Source organism: Gambusia affinis, linkage group LG17 (genome assembly GCF_019740435.1).
Source record: "Gambusia affinis linkage group LG17, SWU_Gaff_1.0, whole genome shotgun sequence".
NCBI classification, from domain to species: domain Eukaryota; kingdom Metazoa; phylum Chordata; class Actinopteri; order Cyprinodontiformes; family Poeciliidae; genus Gambusia; species Gambusia affinis.
The window spans coordinates 25640238-25654651 of NC_057884.1; the positions used below are offsets into that span (position 1 = coordinate 25640238).

Sequence of the window (14414 nt, forward strand, 5' to 3'; positions counted from 1 at the left end):
TCAAAATAATTAATACTTTATGGTTCTAATGTGGATGAGGTGATGATTGGCTTAGTTTCCAATATCCATTGCCGTGGTGATGAGGAGTGTCTCAGACGGGTGACGGGGGGCGCCGGGGCCCGCAGAGGAGCCCGTCACTGAACACGCTGGCGTAGGACGCTTTGAGGAACTGGACGTAGTTCTGCAGGCTGCGGTTGGTGCTGTCCGACTGCTCCAGGCGGTCCTGGAGGTCCTGCAGTCGGCTCTGGTACCGCCTCTCCGCCTGAGGACCAATCACAGGTTAGTAACATGTTACAGGAACAGGAAATAGCCTGTCCAGGAACTCACCTCCTCTATGTTGCGGCCCAGTTGCTCCAGCTCCACGGCGGTCTGGCTCAGCTGCGCCTCCAGGTCCATGATGGTGGTCTGGGTGGAACGCTCCTTGTTGGCGGCTCGTTCTCTGGTCTCTGAGATCTGGAAACAACACCAGGAGAAGTAAGTCCACGTCTGAGCTCAGGGCGTTTTGAAGACGTAACGCTCTGAGCTACTAATTGTAGTTAGAAAACTAATTAGCAAATGAACTAAATATTTAACTAAATATTTAGCTTCAAACTAAATATTCAGAGCTGATACATAGTCAGTAAGCAAGTGAAATATTTAGCTTGTTAACTAAACAACAAGCTAAATATTTAGTTAGCAATATTTAGCTAACTAACTTGCTAACTAAATATTGCTAACTTGCTAACTAGGCTGATAATAAATACTTAATCAGAAGTTAAATGTTTAGCATTCCAACTAAATATTAAGTTTGAATCTATAACATTTGTGAATGAATGAATAACATGATGATTTTGGAAAAAATGATGTTATTTTTTCCTCTGTGACAGGCTAAATTTCATTTCTGCTCACCTGAACACTCTCGGTCTTCTCCCGTTTGGAAATGACGGTCAGAAGGTCCGAGTTCTGGCTGGAGACGTCGCTCAGCTTCCTGTCGGCCAGCAGGGGGAGCAGTCAGAGCTGCAGCAGGACAGCAGCTGGAGGCTTTTCCTCCACTCACCTCTCCAGAGACTCCACCTTCAGCTGGAGCTGCCGGTTCTCCTCCATCAGCAGCTGGTTCTTCTGCCGGAGCAGGTCCGTTTGGCGCCCCTGGGTGTCCACCTGACAGAAACACACTGTGAGAAACAGCAGCAAACTCCCGGGGGTTCTGTCGGGTCAGAGAACAGAACCTTCAGCCGCAGCTCTGTCACGTTGCCGCTCAGCTCCAGGTTGCGCCTCTCGCGGCTGCGCTCCTCCTCTGAGCCTCACAGGTTAGTAACATGTTACAGGAACAGGAAATAGCCTGTCAGGAACTCCAGCTCCGACAGCCGGCCCTGCAGCTCCCGCCGGATCTGCTCCTTCTCCCTCTCCAGCTCCACCCGGACGGCCTGGGCGTCCCGCTCCGCCTGCGCCACCTGGGCCCGGGCCTGCTCCGCCTCGGCCCGCGTGTTCCCCACCTGCAGAGCGGAGCAGCAAGCTGAGCGCCTGGTTCTGCTTTCTGTCACCATAAATCCAGCTCAGCTACTAATTGTAGTTAGAAACTAATTAGTGAACTTGTTGTGACAGAGTTTAGCAATATTAGTAACTAATCTTGTAACTAAATATTGAACCTCACACTGCTAACTAGACTGAAAATAAATAAATAATCAGAAGTTAAATGTTTAGCATTCCAACTAAATATTAAGTTTGAATCTATAACATTTGTGAATGAATGAATAACATGATGATTTTGGAAAAAATGATGTTATTTTTTCCTCTGTGACAGGCTAAATTTCATTTCTGTGTAAGTTTCAGGCAGCGCCCCCCAGTGGGCTCACCTGGTGGCGCGCGTCGTTCACAGCCTCCTCCAGCCTCCGGCTCAGCAGCGAACACTCTCTGGTCTTTTCTTCTCCGTCAGGTCTGATTGGGCTGGGGAGCAGAACGCTTGGAAAGACGGTCAGAAGCGACCGAGTTCAGAACAACAGGACCAGAACATTGGCCAGCATGAAGCTCAGTTTGGAGCTGCAGCAGGACAGCAGCTGGACTGACTGTCCTCATCCATCACCTGGTCCAGAGAGCTCCACCTTCAGCTGGAGCTGGGTTCTCCTCCATCAGCAGCTGGTTCTTCTGCGGAGCAGGCGCTGGCCAGGTGTCCACCTGACAGAAACACAGAGCCCGGCAGCAAACTCTTCCTGTTGGGTCAGAGATAGAACCTTCAGGTGCAGCTGATCAGGTGCAGCTGATCAGGTGCAGCTGGCCCGCCATGCGGCCATGTTGGACCCACCCTCTTCAGCAGCTGTGCGCTCAGCTGACCCGCTGAGCCCTCGCAGCGCTCCACTCGCTGCTTCTGGGCCCGGCTGGCCTGCTGCAGCGCCTCCTGCTCCTGCTCCGCCTCCTGCTTCACCCGGCCCAGTTGCTGCGCCACCTGGTCCACCTCCGCCAGATGCTGGCTGGCCGCCCGCTCCAGGGTCTCGTGTTCCCCACCTGCAGGGTCTGCAAGTCCCAGTGGAGCTGTGACCTTCTGCTTTATCTGGATGATGAGCCAGTTGTAAACTTCTTTTCTCCGCAGCTGACTCTGCAGATGAGCTCTGGTGGCGTCCAGATTCTGGGACATTTCCACCGACCTCCTGGCTTTCTCCTGCAGTTCCCAAACATGGATGGATGATCCAGATTATAATCTGGATTACAATCCGGATTATAACACTGTTTCTGGTACCTTCTCAGAGTCCAGCTGGGTGGAGAGCTGATGAAGCTCCTTCTCCTTCTCCTGAAGCTTCTTAACCAGCAGCCTGGGAAAACCACAGCGCCCCAGCAGGAGAGATTCTGAGAGATCCTACAGGTTCTGATCCATCAGGACAATAATGCTGGAATACACGGCCTGCAGCCGGTCCAGCAGCGCCTGCTTCTCCAGCCGACCCGTTTCCTGAACGGCCTGCAGCTGCTCCGTCAGGTCCGATATCCGGCTGGGGAGCAGAACCGCACGGACCCAGAGAACGACCCGGTTCAGAACAACAGGACCAGAACATTGGATTAAAACATGAAGCTCAGTTTGGACCGAGCATCCGACGGACTGACTGTCCATCATCCATCCACCTGGTCAGCAGGTTCAGCTCCACCTCCAGCTGACCCTTCTCTTCTGCTTCCTCTCCATGGCGACGCTGCCAGGTGTCAGCAGAAGCCAGAGCCTCGGCGGTTTGCTTCTCCTGTTGGGCAGATAGATGTAGTAAGGTGCACCTGATCAGGTGCAGCTGATCAGGTGGTAATTTCCATCATGCAGATCAGGTGCAGGACTTTATTTGGGGAATCAGGTGCAAATGAGGCTGCAAAAATAGGTGCAGCTCATCAGTAGCAGTTCTGGCCCCCTGTGTTTGGTTTGCTGAATACTTTGGATGTAAATACTTTGGGGTGTGAATACTTTGGGGTGTGAATACTTTGGGTACCTGGGACTCGCTGCTTCTGGGCCCGGCTGGCCTGCTGCAGCGCCTCCTGCTCCTGCTCCGCCTCCTGCTTCCCAGCAGCAGCTCCTTCTGCTGGTCCACCTCCGCCAGATGCTGGCTGGCCGCCCGCTCCAGGGTCTGCGGAGACACCCGTCGGGTCAGGGTCTGCTCTCCGAAGTCCCAGTGGAGCTGTGACCTCTGACCTTTATCTGGATGATGAGCCGGTTGTTTTCGGCTTCTTTTCTCCGCAGCTGACTCTGCAGATGAGCTCTGGTGGCGTCCAGATTCTGGGACATTTCCACCGACCTCCTGGCTTTCTCCTGCAGTTCCCAAACATGGATGGATGATCCAGATTATAATCTGGATTACAATCCGGATTATAACACTGTTTCTGGTACCTTCTCAGAGTCCAGCTGGGTGGAGAGCTGATGAAGCTCCTTCTCCTTCTCCTGAAGCTTCTTAACCAGCAGCTGAGAAAAGAAAACCACAGCGCCCCCAGAGGAGAGATGAGAGATTACAGGTTCTGATCCATCAGGACAATAATACTGGAATACATTCCTGATCTAAGGAGTCCAGAGAACCAGAACCAGAACCTCGTTGAGGTCCAGATCTGAATGCAATCCGGTCATCAGACTGGGATGATACGGCGTGAACCCCACTTCAAGTAACCCTCCATGTCCCCAGTGAGTTCAGGAAATAACCCCACTACAGGAAGTCTCTGCTCCCCACTACACAGGACCCACCTGATCAAACCACATCATCAGAGTAACCCCTCACTTTGACTAGGCCCTTCTAACTAACCCGTGACCCTGCTCTGACCTAAACCTGTGAGGGGCCTTCTGGAGCCGCTCCACATATTTTCATTGATTCCTGAAATATTTGCTGTAAATTTCCACAAAGTAAGAGAGTAAAAGTATCAGAAAAGGTTTTGTAATTTCCATCATGCAGCCGGTTGCTATGGACTTTATTTGGGGGAATCAGAGGAAATGAGGCTGAAAACAAAAATATATAAGTAGTCCCCACTACACAGGTAACCCCTTGCTGAAATACTTTGGGGTGTGAATACTTTGGGTGTGAATACCCCACTACACAGCGCTGTACTATGCAGCAGATGGCTATACAGAACTCTTGAGTGACCTCGAATGCCTCCAGCTTCCCCAGCAGCAGCTCCTTCTGCTGGTCCAGATCGGACCACATTATCTTCTGCAGGCAGAACCAAACGGGTCAGAGGTTCCGGTTCCACCAGGTTGGCTACGGAACTACAAACCGGGATGCCGCTCACGTTTTTTACCGAGTCGCCCAACTTGTACACGTGTTCCTTCAGAGCAGAAACCTGCTGAGCAGCTGCAGCGGCGTCAGCTTCAGCTTCCCTCAACTTCTGGAGGAGAAGCTCCGGATCCTTTGGAAAACCGTCTGGACTGGGAACACGAGGACCACAGGAAGTAACCCCACTATACAGGAAGTAACCCCACTATACAGGAAGTAACCCCACTACACAGGAAGTAACCCCACTACACAGGAAGTAACCCCACTATACAGGAAGTAACCCCACTATACAGGAAGTAACCCCACTACACAGGAAGTAACCCCACTATACAGGAAGTAACCCCACTACACAGGAAGTAACCCCACTATACAGGAAGTAACCCCACTATACAGGAAGTAACCCCACTATACAGGAAGTAACCCCACTATACAGGAAATAACCCCACTATACAGGAAATAATCCCACTATACAGGAAGTAACCCCACTACACAGGAAGTAACCCCACTATACAGGAAGTAACCCCACTATACAGGAAGTAACCCCACTACACAGGAAGTAACCCCACTACACAGGAAGTAACCCCACTACACAGGAAGTAACCCCAGAACCACAGTGAATAATGTCAGTGGTACCTGCTCTGTCTGTTCTCCTGCAGTATCCTCCCTATGGACTCCCTCAGCTGGCTGTTTCTCCACTCCTGCAGCTCCTTGTTCTCCTCGGCCAGCTCCTCCTCCGGCTTGGCGGTCACTCGCTGGAAGACGTCCTGCTGCTCCGATTTGCGGCCCAGGACCTGCTCCTTCCTGCGGTGTTCCACCTGGACGCAGGAGACACAGTAGAACGCTACAGGAAACCCGACCAGAACATCCTGGTACCCGAACATCCTGGTACCAGAATATGGTCAAAGTCTTTCCAAACTGGATTACTGGATCATTTCTGGTTTTATTTGGATCAGATGTTTAAAAGAATGATTTTAAAGGGCAGTATCATGTGTCTTCCTGCTCCACCGGATCAGAACCAGGTCAGAACAGGATCAGAACCCACCTCGGTCCTCAGAGAGCTGACCTCACTCATCAGGCTGTCGATCTTCTTCTCATACTGGCTGATGCGGCTGCGCAGATGCTGCTCTTCCTCTGGGGCGAGGTCGGACAGCCGCAGCTCAGGTTCTGGTCCCGGTTCTGGCGGTTTGATCTCCAGGCAGTGGGTCGGTCCCTGAGAGGAAACAAAGTCTGAGGAAGAGGACAGAAAAAAGATCCGATTGGATCCCAGCAGACTCCTGACCTCCCATTTGTAGGGAGCCTTTCCTGGAGGAATCCATGGAAGACGCGTTTTGACGTTGGCGGAGGGACGGAGCGGCGATTTGTCCTTGCTCGCCGTCCGCTGAGGAGGACATGGAGGACAGAACCAGGGGGGTTAAAGGAGACGCCTCAGTCGGGCTCAACAGACAGGAAGGGGAGCGGAGGGGCGGCGAGGTGACCTCTGACCTGAGACGTCTCGCTGGGAGTCCTCTTCACGTGCAGGTAGAGCGCGTCGGCATTACTGACGTGGACCTGAACCCGGGGCGAACCGGACAGGTTCCTCATGGCTTTGTTCTGGGAAACAACGAGTTTATACTGGTTGGTTGAGAAGGAGGATAAAATCCGATCTGATTGGACGGTAGGGGAGGATGTTCACCGAATCATTCTCATAATAAACTCCAATTAACGATGTAAAACACCAAACCCTTCACATTGTTGGGCTTGATTATTTTTTATTATTTTATCCACTGTGTGTTCAATGGGAGCATCAATAAATATCAACACTCTGGAAATAAAATGACACTGTACAGTTTAGTGACACAATTGCACTTTTTTGTGTTTAGTTTTAAGTGTTTAGCGTTGAGTGTTTGTTAATAGCAGTATTTGTTTTTTTGTGTGTTTTGTAATCGCTGAGCCTCTAAAAAAGAAGTAAGATACAAATAAAACATTTTAAATCACTAAAAAAGTTGATGTAATCAGTGGTTGACTCCTGTGTTGCCATAGTAACAAATGTAATATTTTCTTTGCTTTGTTACCAAACATCTTAGCAAATATAAACCAATTATCACTGACTGCGTTTTAAGCCCCGCCCCCTCTGCCAGATTCAGGAAGCGGGCCCCAAATGAAGCTCCACCCCGGGCCCCCCTCATCCTCTGACCGGCTCTGATAGGAGGCATGGTTTTAGACAGATCCACCTGGTTAGTCATGAAATAATCCTGGTAATGATTTTAAAAAGTGCATATTTTCAATTTTAAAGAAAAAAAAATAAGACGCTAAGAATAAAAGAAAATCTAAATTTTAACTGGATTTAAAGTTTTTATTTTCACAGAAAAATAAAAATGCCTCTAAAGTGTATTTTGAAAATTGCCAAAAACAAAGTCCAACTAAGAAACTGCAGTTAATTGGATATATTTGGATATTTATAGTCAAAAAGGCAGAATAGTCAACTTGGTTATCAGTAATAAAAGCTTACAGCCTAAATGAAAAACAAAACGTTTCTTACCATGAAGTAAAGTAAAGACCAGCCGTTTAAACCCGCAGATAAACCTGATCTGCTCCAGAAAATCAGCTCTATGCTGATATTTACACGGAAAGTCCGTTGGATACAAGCTAAATGTCAGCTCAACAGCTAGCCTCCCTGTGATTGGGCTGTTTGAACCACGTGACATGTTTCACCACCGCTGATTGGGCAAGAGTCGGCATTCTGACGTTCCTTAGCAACAATCTCCATTGAAACCGCGGTGGCTTCACAGCAGCTGTGCCCCCAGGAATCTCTGTGGGATTTTCATCTATTCGGTTCAAAAATCCTTCATTTACTAAAAATGGAAATTAAAATATGTCAAAACTCATAACTGTTTTCATCCAAGAATCTTCTAAAAGATGCCGAGTCAGGCGGAAATTAAAATGTTTCTAACTGAAGACTGTTGCTGTTTGATTAAGACCAGAGTTGAGTAATTAGTTAAATTTAATCAGTTATACGTACTTCAATACGCTTTGTAACAAATACTTAATGCAGTTTTACTACACTCTTTACTTCTGCTTTGTTATTATGAAGTATTTTTACTCTTTCCTGGGTTAAACTTCCAGGCAGCAGTCGATGTTTCACAGCAACAAGTCCTGGATGAGACCATCAGTTGTTGACGAGCTCTGCTACTCTACCTCCTTTGCTTTTGCTACTTCTTTTTAAACCTGTCTGAGCGTACGGTGACAGAGAGTAGGCGATATTTTCCCATTCAGGCCAGAAAAGGTTCATTTCACATTTCTTTCCTTCTAATTTACCTCCAAACGGTTCCAGGTCCAAAACTCCAGGTCTCAGCTCCAGCAGGTCAGGATGGATGAGGTCCAGTTCAAACACCAGAGGGTCAGTAGAGGTTCTGTAACTATTCCGATGACCCCTGGTGTCGTTGTGGTCAGGAACAGGTGGCATCGGAACGTGAGGAGCAGTGGCTGTCCGACCCGACCCGACCCGACCCGTCTGTCAGGTTTCTGTGTGGCAGCAGCTCCAGTCCATGTGAATCATTTCTTAGTAAAAAGACAAACCAGGCGGTTTATGAAGCCAGATCTTGTTTTCTTTATTGATTCTTTCTGGCGACAGAAAACGAACCGTCGGTACATGAAGGTCTCCATGGTGGCCAGGATGTGACACGGCAGTCTTTGGCACTTCCTATTCTAAACAAACATGCTGACAGATCATCATCTGTTCTTTTGTCAAACCAAACGACTCAAATCACAAAGGAAACAACAAGCAGCTCAGGATGATGTGGATCTTCAGAGTGTAGAAAAGTAAAATCGAGCTTCCTGCGGTTTGCAGCCCCAGGCGGCTCTGTGTGCTCCGGGTCAGCAGGTCAGAGGTCAGCAGGTCAGCGCTCTGCAGCCGACTTACAGCAAAACCGACAAGATGACCAGAAATGATCCCATGAGGTTCTGGGTGGAAGTGAAGAGCTGAATCAGGTGAGAGACGCACCAACCAGGATCCTGCTTTTCTCTCAGCTCAAATTTAAATTTACATTTTGCAGATTGAAAACAGAAATGTAAGATAAAACTGAGGAATTAAATGCATCGTTCCTCACAGCACGCTGCGCTGACCTGAACATAAACGCTGTCAGTTTTTAATCATCAGCTGAATGAGACAGATTTCCTGCTCTCTGATTGGTGCATCTCCAGCTGAATTATTATTATTATTATTATTATTATTATTATTATTATTTCTATAATCTGCATCTTTCTGCAGATCAGCTGCTTCAGAAACAAATATTTCACAGTTTCCTCCTTGTTCATTTTCAGAGGTTTATGAAGATGATCTGTTTAAAATCCTGACATGAAACATTATTTACCTCTACAGTCATGCTGTTTATAAAAATGATATGTAGCAACTGAAAGGTGGTCCTTAATGTCTGACATTTCATTTACAAAGTTAAGATGAGTCCAGTGAAGGAGCCGCTGCTTCATCTGCTGCTGGGTCGGCTCCTGGATTTCATCCTCACGTTTTACTTTTCTTTTGTTCGGAGCTCAAAGTAAAGAACATTTTAAAACCCGAAGCACAGAAAACATCACAACAGTAAAAAGTTTGAACAGAAGCTGAAAAGATTTTGTTTTATAGCTGCAATGAAGAGCAGACGAGTCAAAACATTATGACCAGGAATTAGATTAGACATGAATGATTCTGCTCATGATTCCTGGTTCAGATCTAAACTTTGAGTCCTGAAGGTCAGAGGTCGACGCTCTGCTGGGTTTTTAACCGTTAAATAACAAACTGAACCGATTGGATCGGAAACGACTCGTTTGTGAACTGTTGCCATAGAAACAAACTGAAACGACTGGTCATAATGTTGTGGCTCAAATCTCTTTTTCTTTTCTTTTTGCTATCTTACAGATTAAAGCCGAGTTTCTCTCCTCCTGCTAGAACCATGTAGAACCCCAGACAGTCGGGTCAGAACCAGCCTACATGCTCGGCAGAACGTCCACAGAACCATGGGAGTTAAAAACACAACAAACTAAATGACAGTAACACCAGAACTCATAAAGTGCAAAACAACAAGGGAAAAATTCACACGACGATTCTGCTGGGAAAGTCGGAATGTAGATTTAGGAAAATGATTACGGGTCACCGAGATGATCCGGTTGATTCCCAACTTCATGTTAAACATCATAGACTGAACACACACACACACACACACACACACACACACACACACACACTCTGACGATATCAATAAATACTGGAAAGACAAAAAAAATAAAATTCTGGTTTTTCATCAGCCGTGATCCAAAAACAAACTTCTGGGAACTGTCCAGAACCAGAACCAGAACCGACCTTTGATCCGGTTCTGTTCCAGGTTCAGAGCAGACAACCCATCTGACCACAGAACCCAGAACCCGTCACATCCGGGTCTGAACGCGGATCCATAATTCAGCCTGAAGACGATCCGAGGAAAAACTAAAGTAACGTTTATAGAGACAAACAAAAACCGACAGGAATAATCGGAGTTATTTATTTAGTTTGTAGGAAAATGAAAAAATAGGATTCATTTTTCAGAATCATGTTTTCACCATGTCTGTCATTCAATCCCAGATTTAAAGTAAGTAAACGGTTTGGAACTGGGACGTGTGTCCGTGAAGTGATAACATGTTGAAAATCGGACTTTAAAAAATGATTCCTGTCAGTGTTTGTCTGTAGCTCTAGAAAACGGCTCGTCTTCAGCTCCATATATTATTAAATATTAAATTCATTAAACACAACGTGACAAATTTCAAGCATTTCATTTGCTTTTTCATTTTCATCTGATTATCACTGAATGAAAGCCGATCATTAAATCCGGCCAATCAGAAGGCTTTTTACTGGAATGTTCTGGTTTGGACCAGCGGGCAGTTACTGACGCCGTCCACCAGGAGGCTCTAATTACATATAAATGGAAAGTTGAGTGGAGGGAAAAAGTGTGCACCAGTAACACGGATGGAAATAAATTCTTGAAATCCACCAGTGTGTGATGAATCTGTCTGAGTTTCATTACCTTTAAGTTAAAACTCTGAATGTTTGGCCTCCTGTAGCCAGAGCGCTGCGTCCCACTAGAGGGCGCTGTGAAGGTTTTGTGCTTTTATATCTGCAGAGAAGAACTAATGACAAGAATTTTACTCACAGCAATAAGAGAAACTCTAAGATTCACAGAGGAACCAGATGATCTGGTTAAAAACCTGGAATAAACGGAGCGAACCTGAACGCATCTCAGCCCGTCATCTGATAAACAAACCTCCAGGTGTCACCGCGACACAACAATAAATAAATAAAAAACAACACACGGAATGTTACTGTTGATCTGGTTCACAGGAGCCGCGACTCGGGCCGCGACTCGGGCGACTTCGGCCGCGACTGGTCATGACTCGGGCGCGACTCGGGCCGACTCGGGTCAGCGACTGGTCAGACTGGCCGCGACTGGGTCAGCCGACTCGGGTCAGCGACTGGTCAAGACAAAGATTACCTTCATACTACAAAGGAAAGAACAGAGCGGGTTCTGGTTCTGGTTCTGGTTGAGTCCGGTGCGGAGGCGCTAGTAGCTCTCCAGAGAATCGTCCCAGAATAAGCTCTGAACGTCCAGCATGGCGGCCAGCTCCAGAACCTGTTTCTGCAGCAGGACGCTCTCCACCGTGTCCTGCTTCGGCAGCTCCGGGTACGACTCCGGGAAGCTCCGGGATTCCTGCCAGCAGAGGGCGGCGGTGAGTCCGACCGGTCCCGACCGGAACCGGCTTCATGATTCACTTACTTTTATTAATAAAGTGTTTAAATTAGCAGGTTAGCTCATTTAAATAGCTGCTCTACTGCAGAGTTGGTGTTTTGGTCGCCTTTTATGGTCAGGTTGTCAAAGTCAAGCTAGCATAGCCGACCTACTTCCCTCTCCTCCTTATTTGCTTTTAATTAAAACCTTTTCCTGACCTCCTTATCCAGTTTCTGACTGTCAGTAGCAAAGCTCTGTTCCTTTACTTCAATAACTCACATTTAGCTCATGATGTTGACAACCTGGCAGCTAAAGTCAACGATAGTCATCATCACTGAGCCGCAGCTCCGTGTCTGTAGCAGCAAAGACATTTACAAATCCATCTTTGTATTTCAAACCCATTCAGAACCCCCAGGTCAAGGAATTGCAGTTTAATTTTTGGAACATTTGTATCTCCGTAGAGAAGCAGCGACTCACCCGGAACAGCTTATGTAGCCTCAGCGTCGCCGAGCAGAACACGAACCGGATCAGGAGCAGCCGCAGGAACTCGTCACCGAAGAACTGCAGGAAGGCCTGATCTGCAGAGACAGGAGCGCGAGTTCAAGTCCGGCAGCGCCAGGCTCAGCGGGTCGGACCCGGTCGGACCCACTGAGACCCGATCAGACCCACTAAGATACACTAAGACCCACTCGGACCCACCGATGCTCCGGGACCGGGTCAGCATCTGGCCGATGTCCCGGAACACCTTCTGCAGGAAGTCCTGAGCGCGCTCCCACAGGCCGCGCCGCACGCTGCTCAGGCCGCAGACGGAGGAGAAGCCCAGCAGAGGAGAGTACAGGAAGAGCGTGAAGAGGCTGCCGCGCTGAGACTGATCTGGACCGGAACCAGAACCACAGGAAGAACCGTGAACACCGAGCCAGCAGAACCCACAGCAGACTGAAGCAGAAACTCACCCTGGACGCTCTTTGGGTAAACGGTCGGGGAGAGCAGACACACCAGCGGCTGGCCAAACAGGTTGGAGAAGTTCTGATCGGATCCAACACAGGAGGATTAAAACGGGCCCAGAAAGAACCAGAACCCGGCCAGAACCAGCAGGTCCACCCACCTTATAGGCGGTGCTGTTTGAGGAATCCACGACGATGAAGAGCGGCTTCCGGGTGAAAGGAAACAGATCTCCAGGATGAAGGCTGCGGCGGAAACAAGCATCAGAACCTGGTTCTGACCGGAACCGGTCCAGTCTCCATCCGACTCACCAGTGCATCTCTTTCTGGGCCTGGTTCCTCTTCTGGACCGTCTCCCCGTTCACCACGTCCCTGTTGGTGTTGGTCAGAACGCCGCCGAAGTCATACGGACCTGCTGGGGTTAACAGAACCAACAGAACCAGATTTAATCCGGATCGGACCTGATTACCAGAACCACTCAAGATTAAATCCAGGTTTAATCTGGACTTTTAGTTCATTCCACCAGAATTCATCCTGATGATCAGCTGGAGAAACGGACAAGCAGAATCTGTGTTTCTGTTCGTCTCCATGGCTACAGCCGCTCTTAAAGGTGTACACACCTCGTATGGAGCTAGAAAGGTGCCAAACGGTTTGGCCCCAATTTAGTTTAAAGAAAATGAAACTGAAAATTAGTTTTTAGATTTTTTAAGTTTAGTGGTGAGACTTTGTCCTCCGTTGATGTTGGCGGATGTTAGCAGATGTTAGCGGATGTTAGCAGATGCTAGCGGATGTTAGCAGATGTTGGCGGATGTTAGCAGATGTTAGCGGATGTTAGCAGATGTTAGCAGATGTTGGCGGATGTTAGCAGATGTTAGCGGATGTTAGCGGATGTTAGCAGATGTTAGCGGATGTTAGCAGATGTTGGCGGATGTTAGCAGATGTTAGCGGATGTTAGCAGATGTTGGCGGATGTTAGCAGATGTTAGCAGATGTTGGCGGATGTTAGCAGATGTTAGCAGATGTTAGCGGATGTTAGCGGATGTTAGCAGATGTTGGCGGATGTTAGCAGATGTTAGCAGATGTTGGCGGATGTTAGCAGATGCTAGCGGATGTTAGCGGATGTTAGCAGATGTTAGCGGATGTTAGCGGATGTTAGCAGATGTTGGCGGATGTTAGCGGATGTTAGCAGATGTTAGCGGATGTTAGCAGATGTTAGCGGATGTTAGCAGATGTTAGCGGATGTTAGCAGATGTTAGCGGATGTTAGCAGATATTAGCGGATGTTAGCGGATGTTGGCGGTGCGTCACATTTCTGGGGGAACCAGAAACACGATATAAAGACAAAACTTACAAAACTTTAATCATTTACATTAAAGTTTTGGACGCATTAAAACCCATTAATTAATTAATTACATTTTTTTCTTTCTATTTTTTTTTTTCTGAAGAGTTTTGCGGCGCTAGTGGCTCGTATTTCTGTGACAGTAGGCAGACAGGAAGGAGTGCGAGGACAGGGGCAAAGGTCACCGGGAGTCGAACCCGCGACGTCCGTGTTGAAGACCAGGGCCTCCAAACGAGGGGCGTGCTGTGGTGGCGCAGGGGGTTAGCACATTAATTAGTTAATTAGTTAATTTAATGTAAGACACTAAAGTCCCACCATAACTAAAACATGACGAACATCAGGAAACAGGAAACAGGAAACAGGAAACATGAGCCTCCAGAACAATCAGCCCTTTTACCATAAAATTTATTAATCTGCACCAAGGACACATCCTAAATGGTTCTGACCTAGAAAACGATAAAAACTGTTATTTATGGAGTTCAGATTAAATGTTTTCTAAATCTTAATCTGTGTTTTAATGAATCTGTTCACTGCAGATTAATTTAGACGTCTGAATGTTAAATGTAATTAATTGTTGGCTCAAGTTTAAATATTATGTTTTAGTTCGAGAACAATTGTTTTGCACAACATTTAAGGCCATAATTTAGCTCCGTACATCATCAATACATACAAGGTTTTATTATGAAAAGTCACATCTCAACACTTCCTCTGTAA

The 14414-nt window shown here is 47.5% G+C and overlaps 2 protein-coding genes across 3 annotated transcripts in view; both read right to left on the bottom strand.

Annotated features, from left to right (window-relative positions):
* Positions 1-7375, bottom strand: LOC122819527 (outer dense fiber protein 2-like). Its single transcript, XM_044096307.1, is given in 21 exon segments — positions 1-262; positions 328-453; positions 889-967; positions 1037-1137; positions 1206-1526; positions 1833-1938; positions 2060-2151; positions 2279-2632; positions 2711-2783; positions 2832-2957; positions 3088-3242; positions 3435-3569; positions 3635-3751; positions 3830-3994; positions 4533-4634; positions 4714-4849; positions 5331-5512; positions 5740-5907; positions 5977-6075; positions 6180-6287; positions 7216-7375. Coding segments are annotated over 21 exon segments (2919 nt in total). The 5' UTR covers positions 7219-7375; the 3' UTR covers positions 1-91.
* A 616-nt stretch (positions 7376-7991) lies between these two features.
* Positions 7992-14414, bottom strand: part of scai (suppressor of cancer cell invasion) — a 15960-nt gene continuing 9537 nt past the window's right edge. The window contains exons 12-17 of one of the 2 annotated variants that reach the window (XM_044096439.1): positions 12676-12775; positions 12528-12609; positions 12376-12448; positions 12122-12295; positions 11900-12000; positions 7992-11404 (exon numbers count right to left, since the gene is read on the bottom strand). In XM_044096439.1, coding sequence (XP_043952374.1) covers positions 11258-11404; positions 11900-12000; positions 12122-12295; positions 12376-12448; positions 12528-12609; positions 12676-12775 — 677 coding nt within the window. In that variant the 3' untranslated portion in view covers positions 7992-11257. Of the gene's footprint in view, positions 11405-11899; positions 12001-12121; positions 12296-12375; positions 12449-12527; positions 12610-12675; positions 12779-14414 lie in introns of both variants that reach the window. The other variant, XM_044096438.1, reaches the window with a different exon arrangement.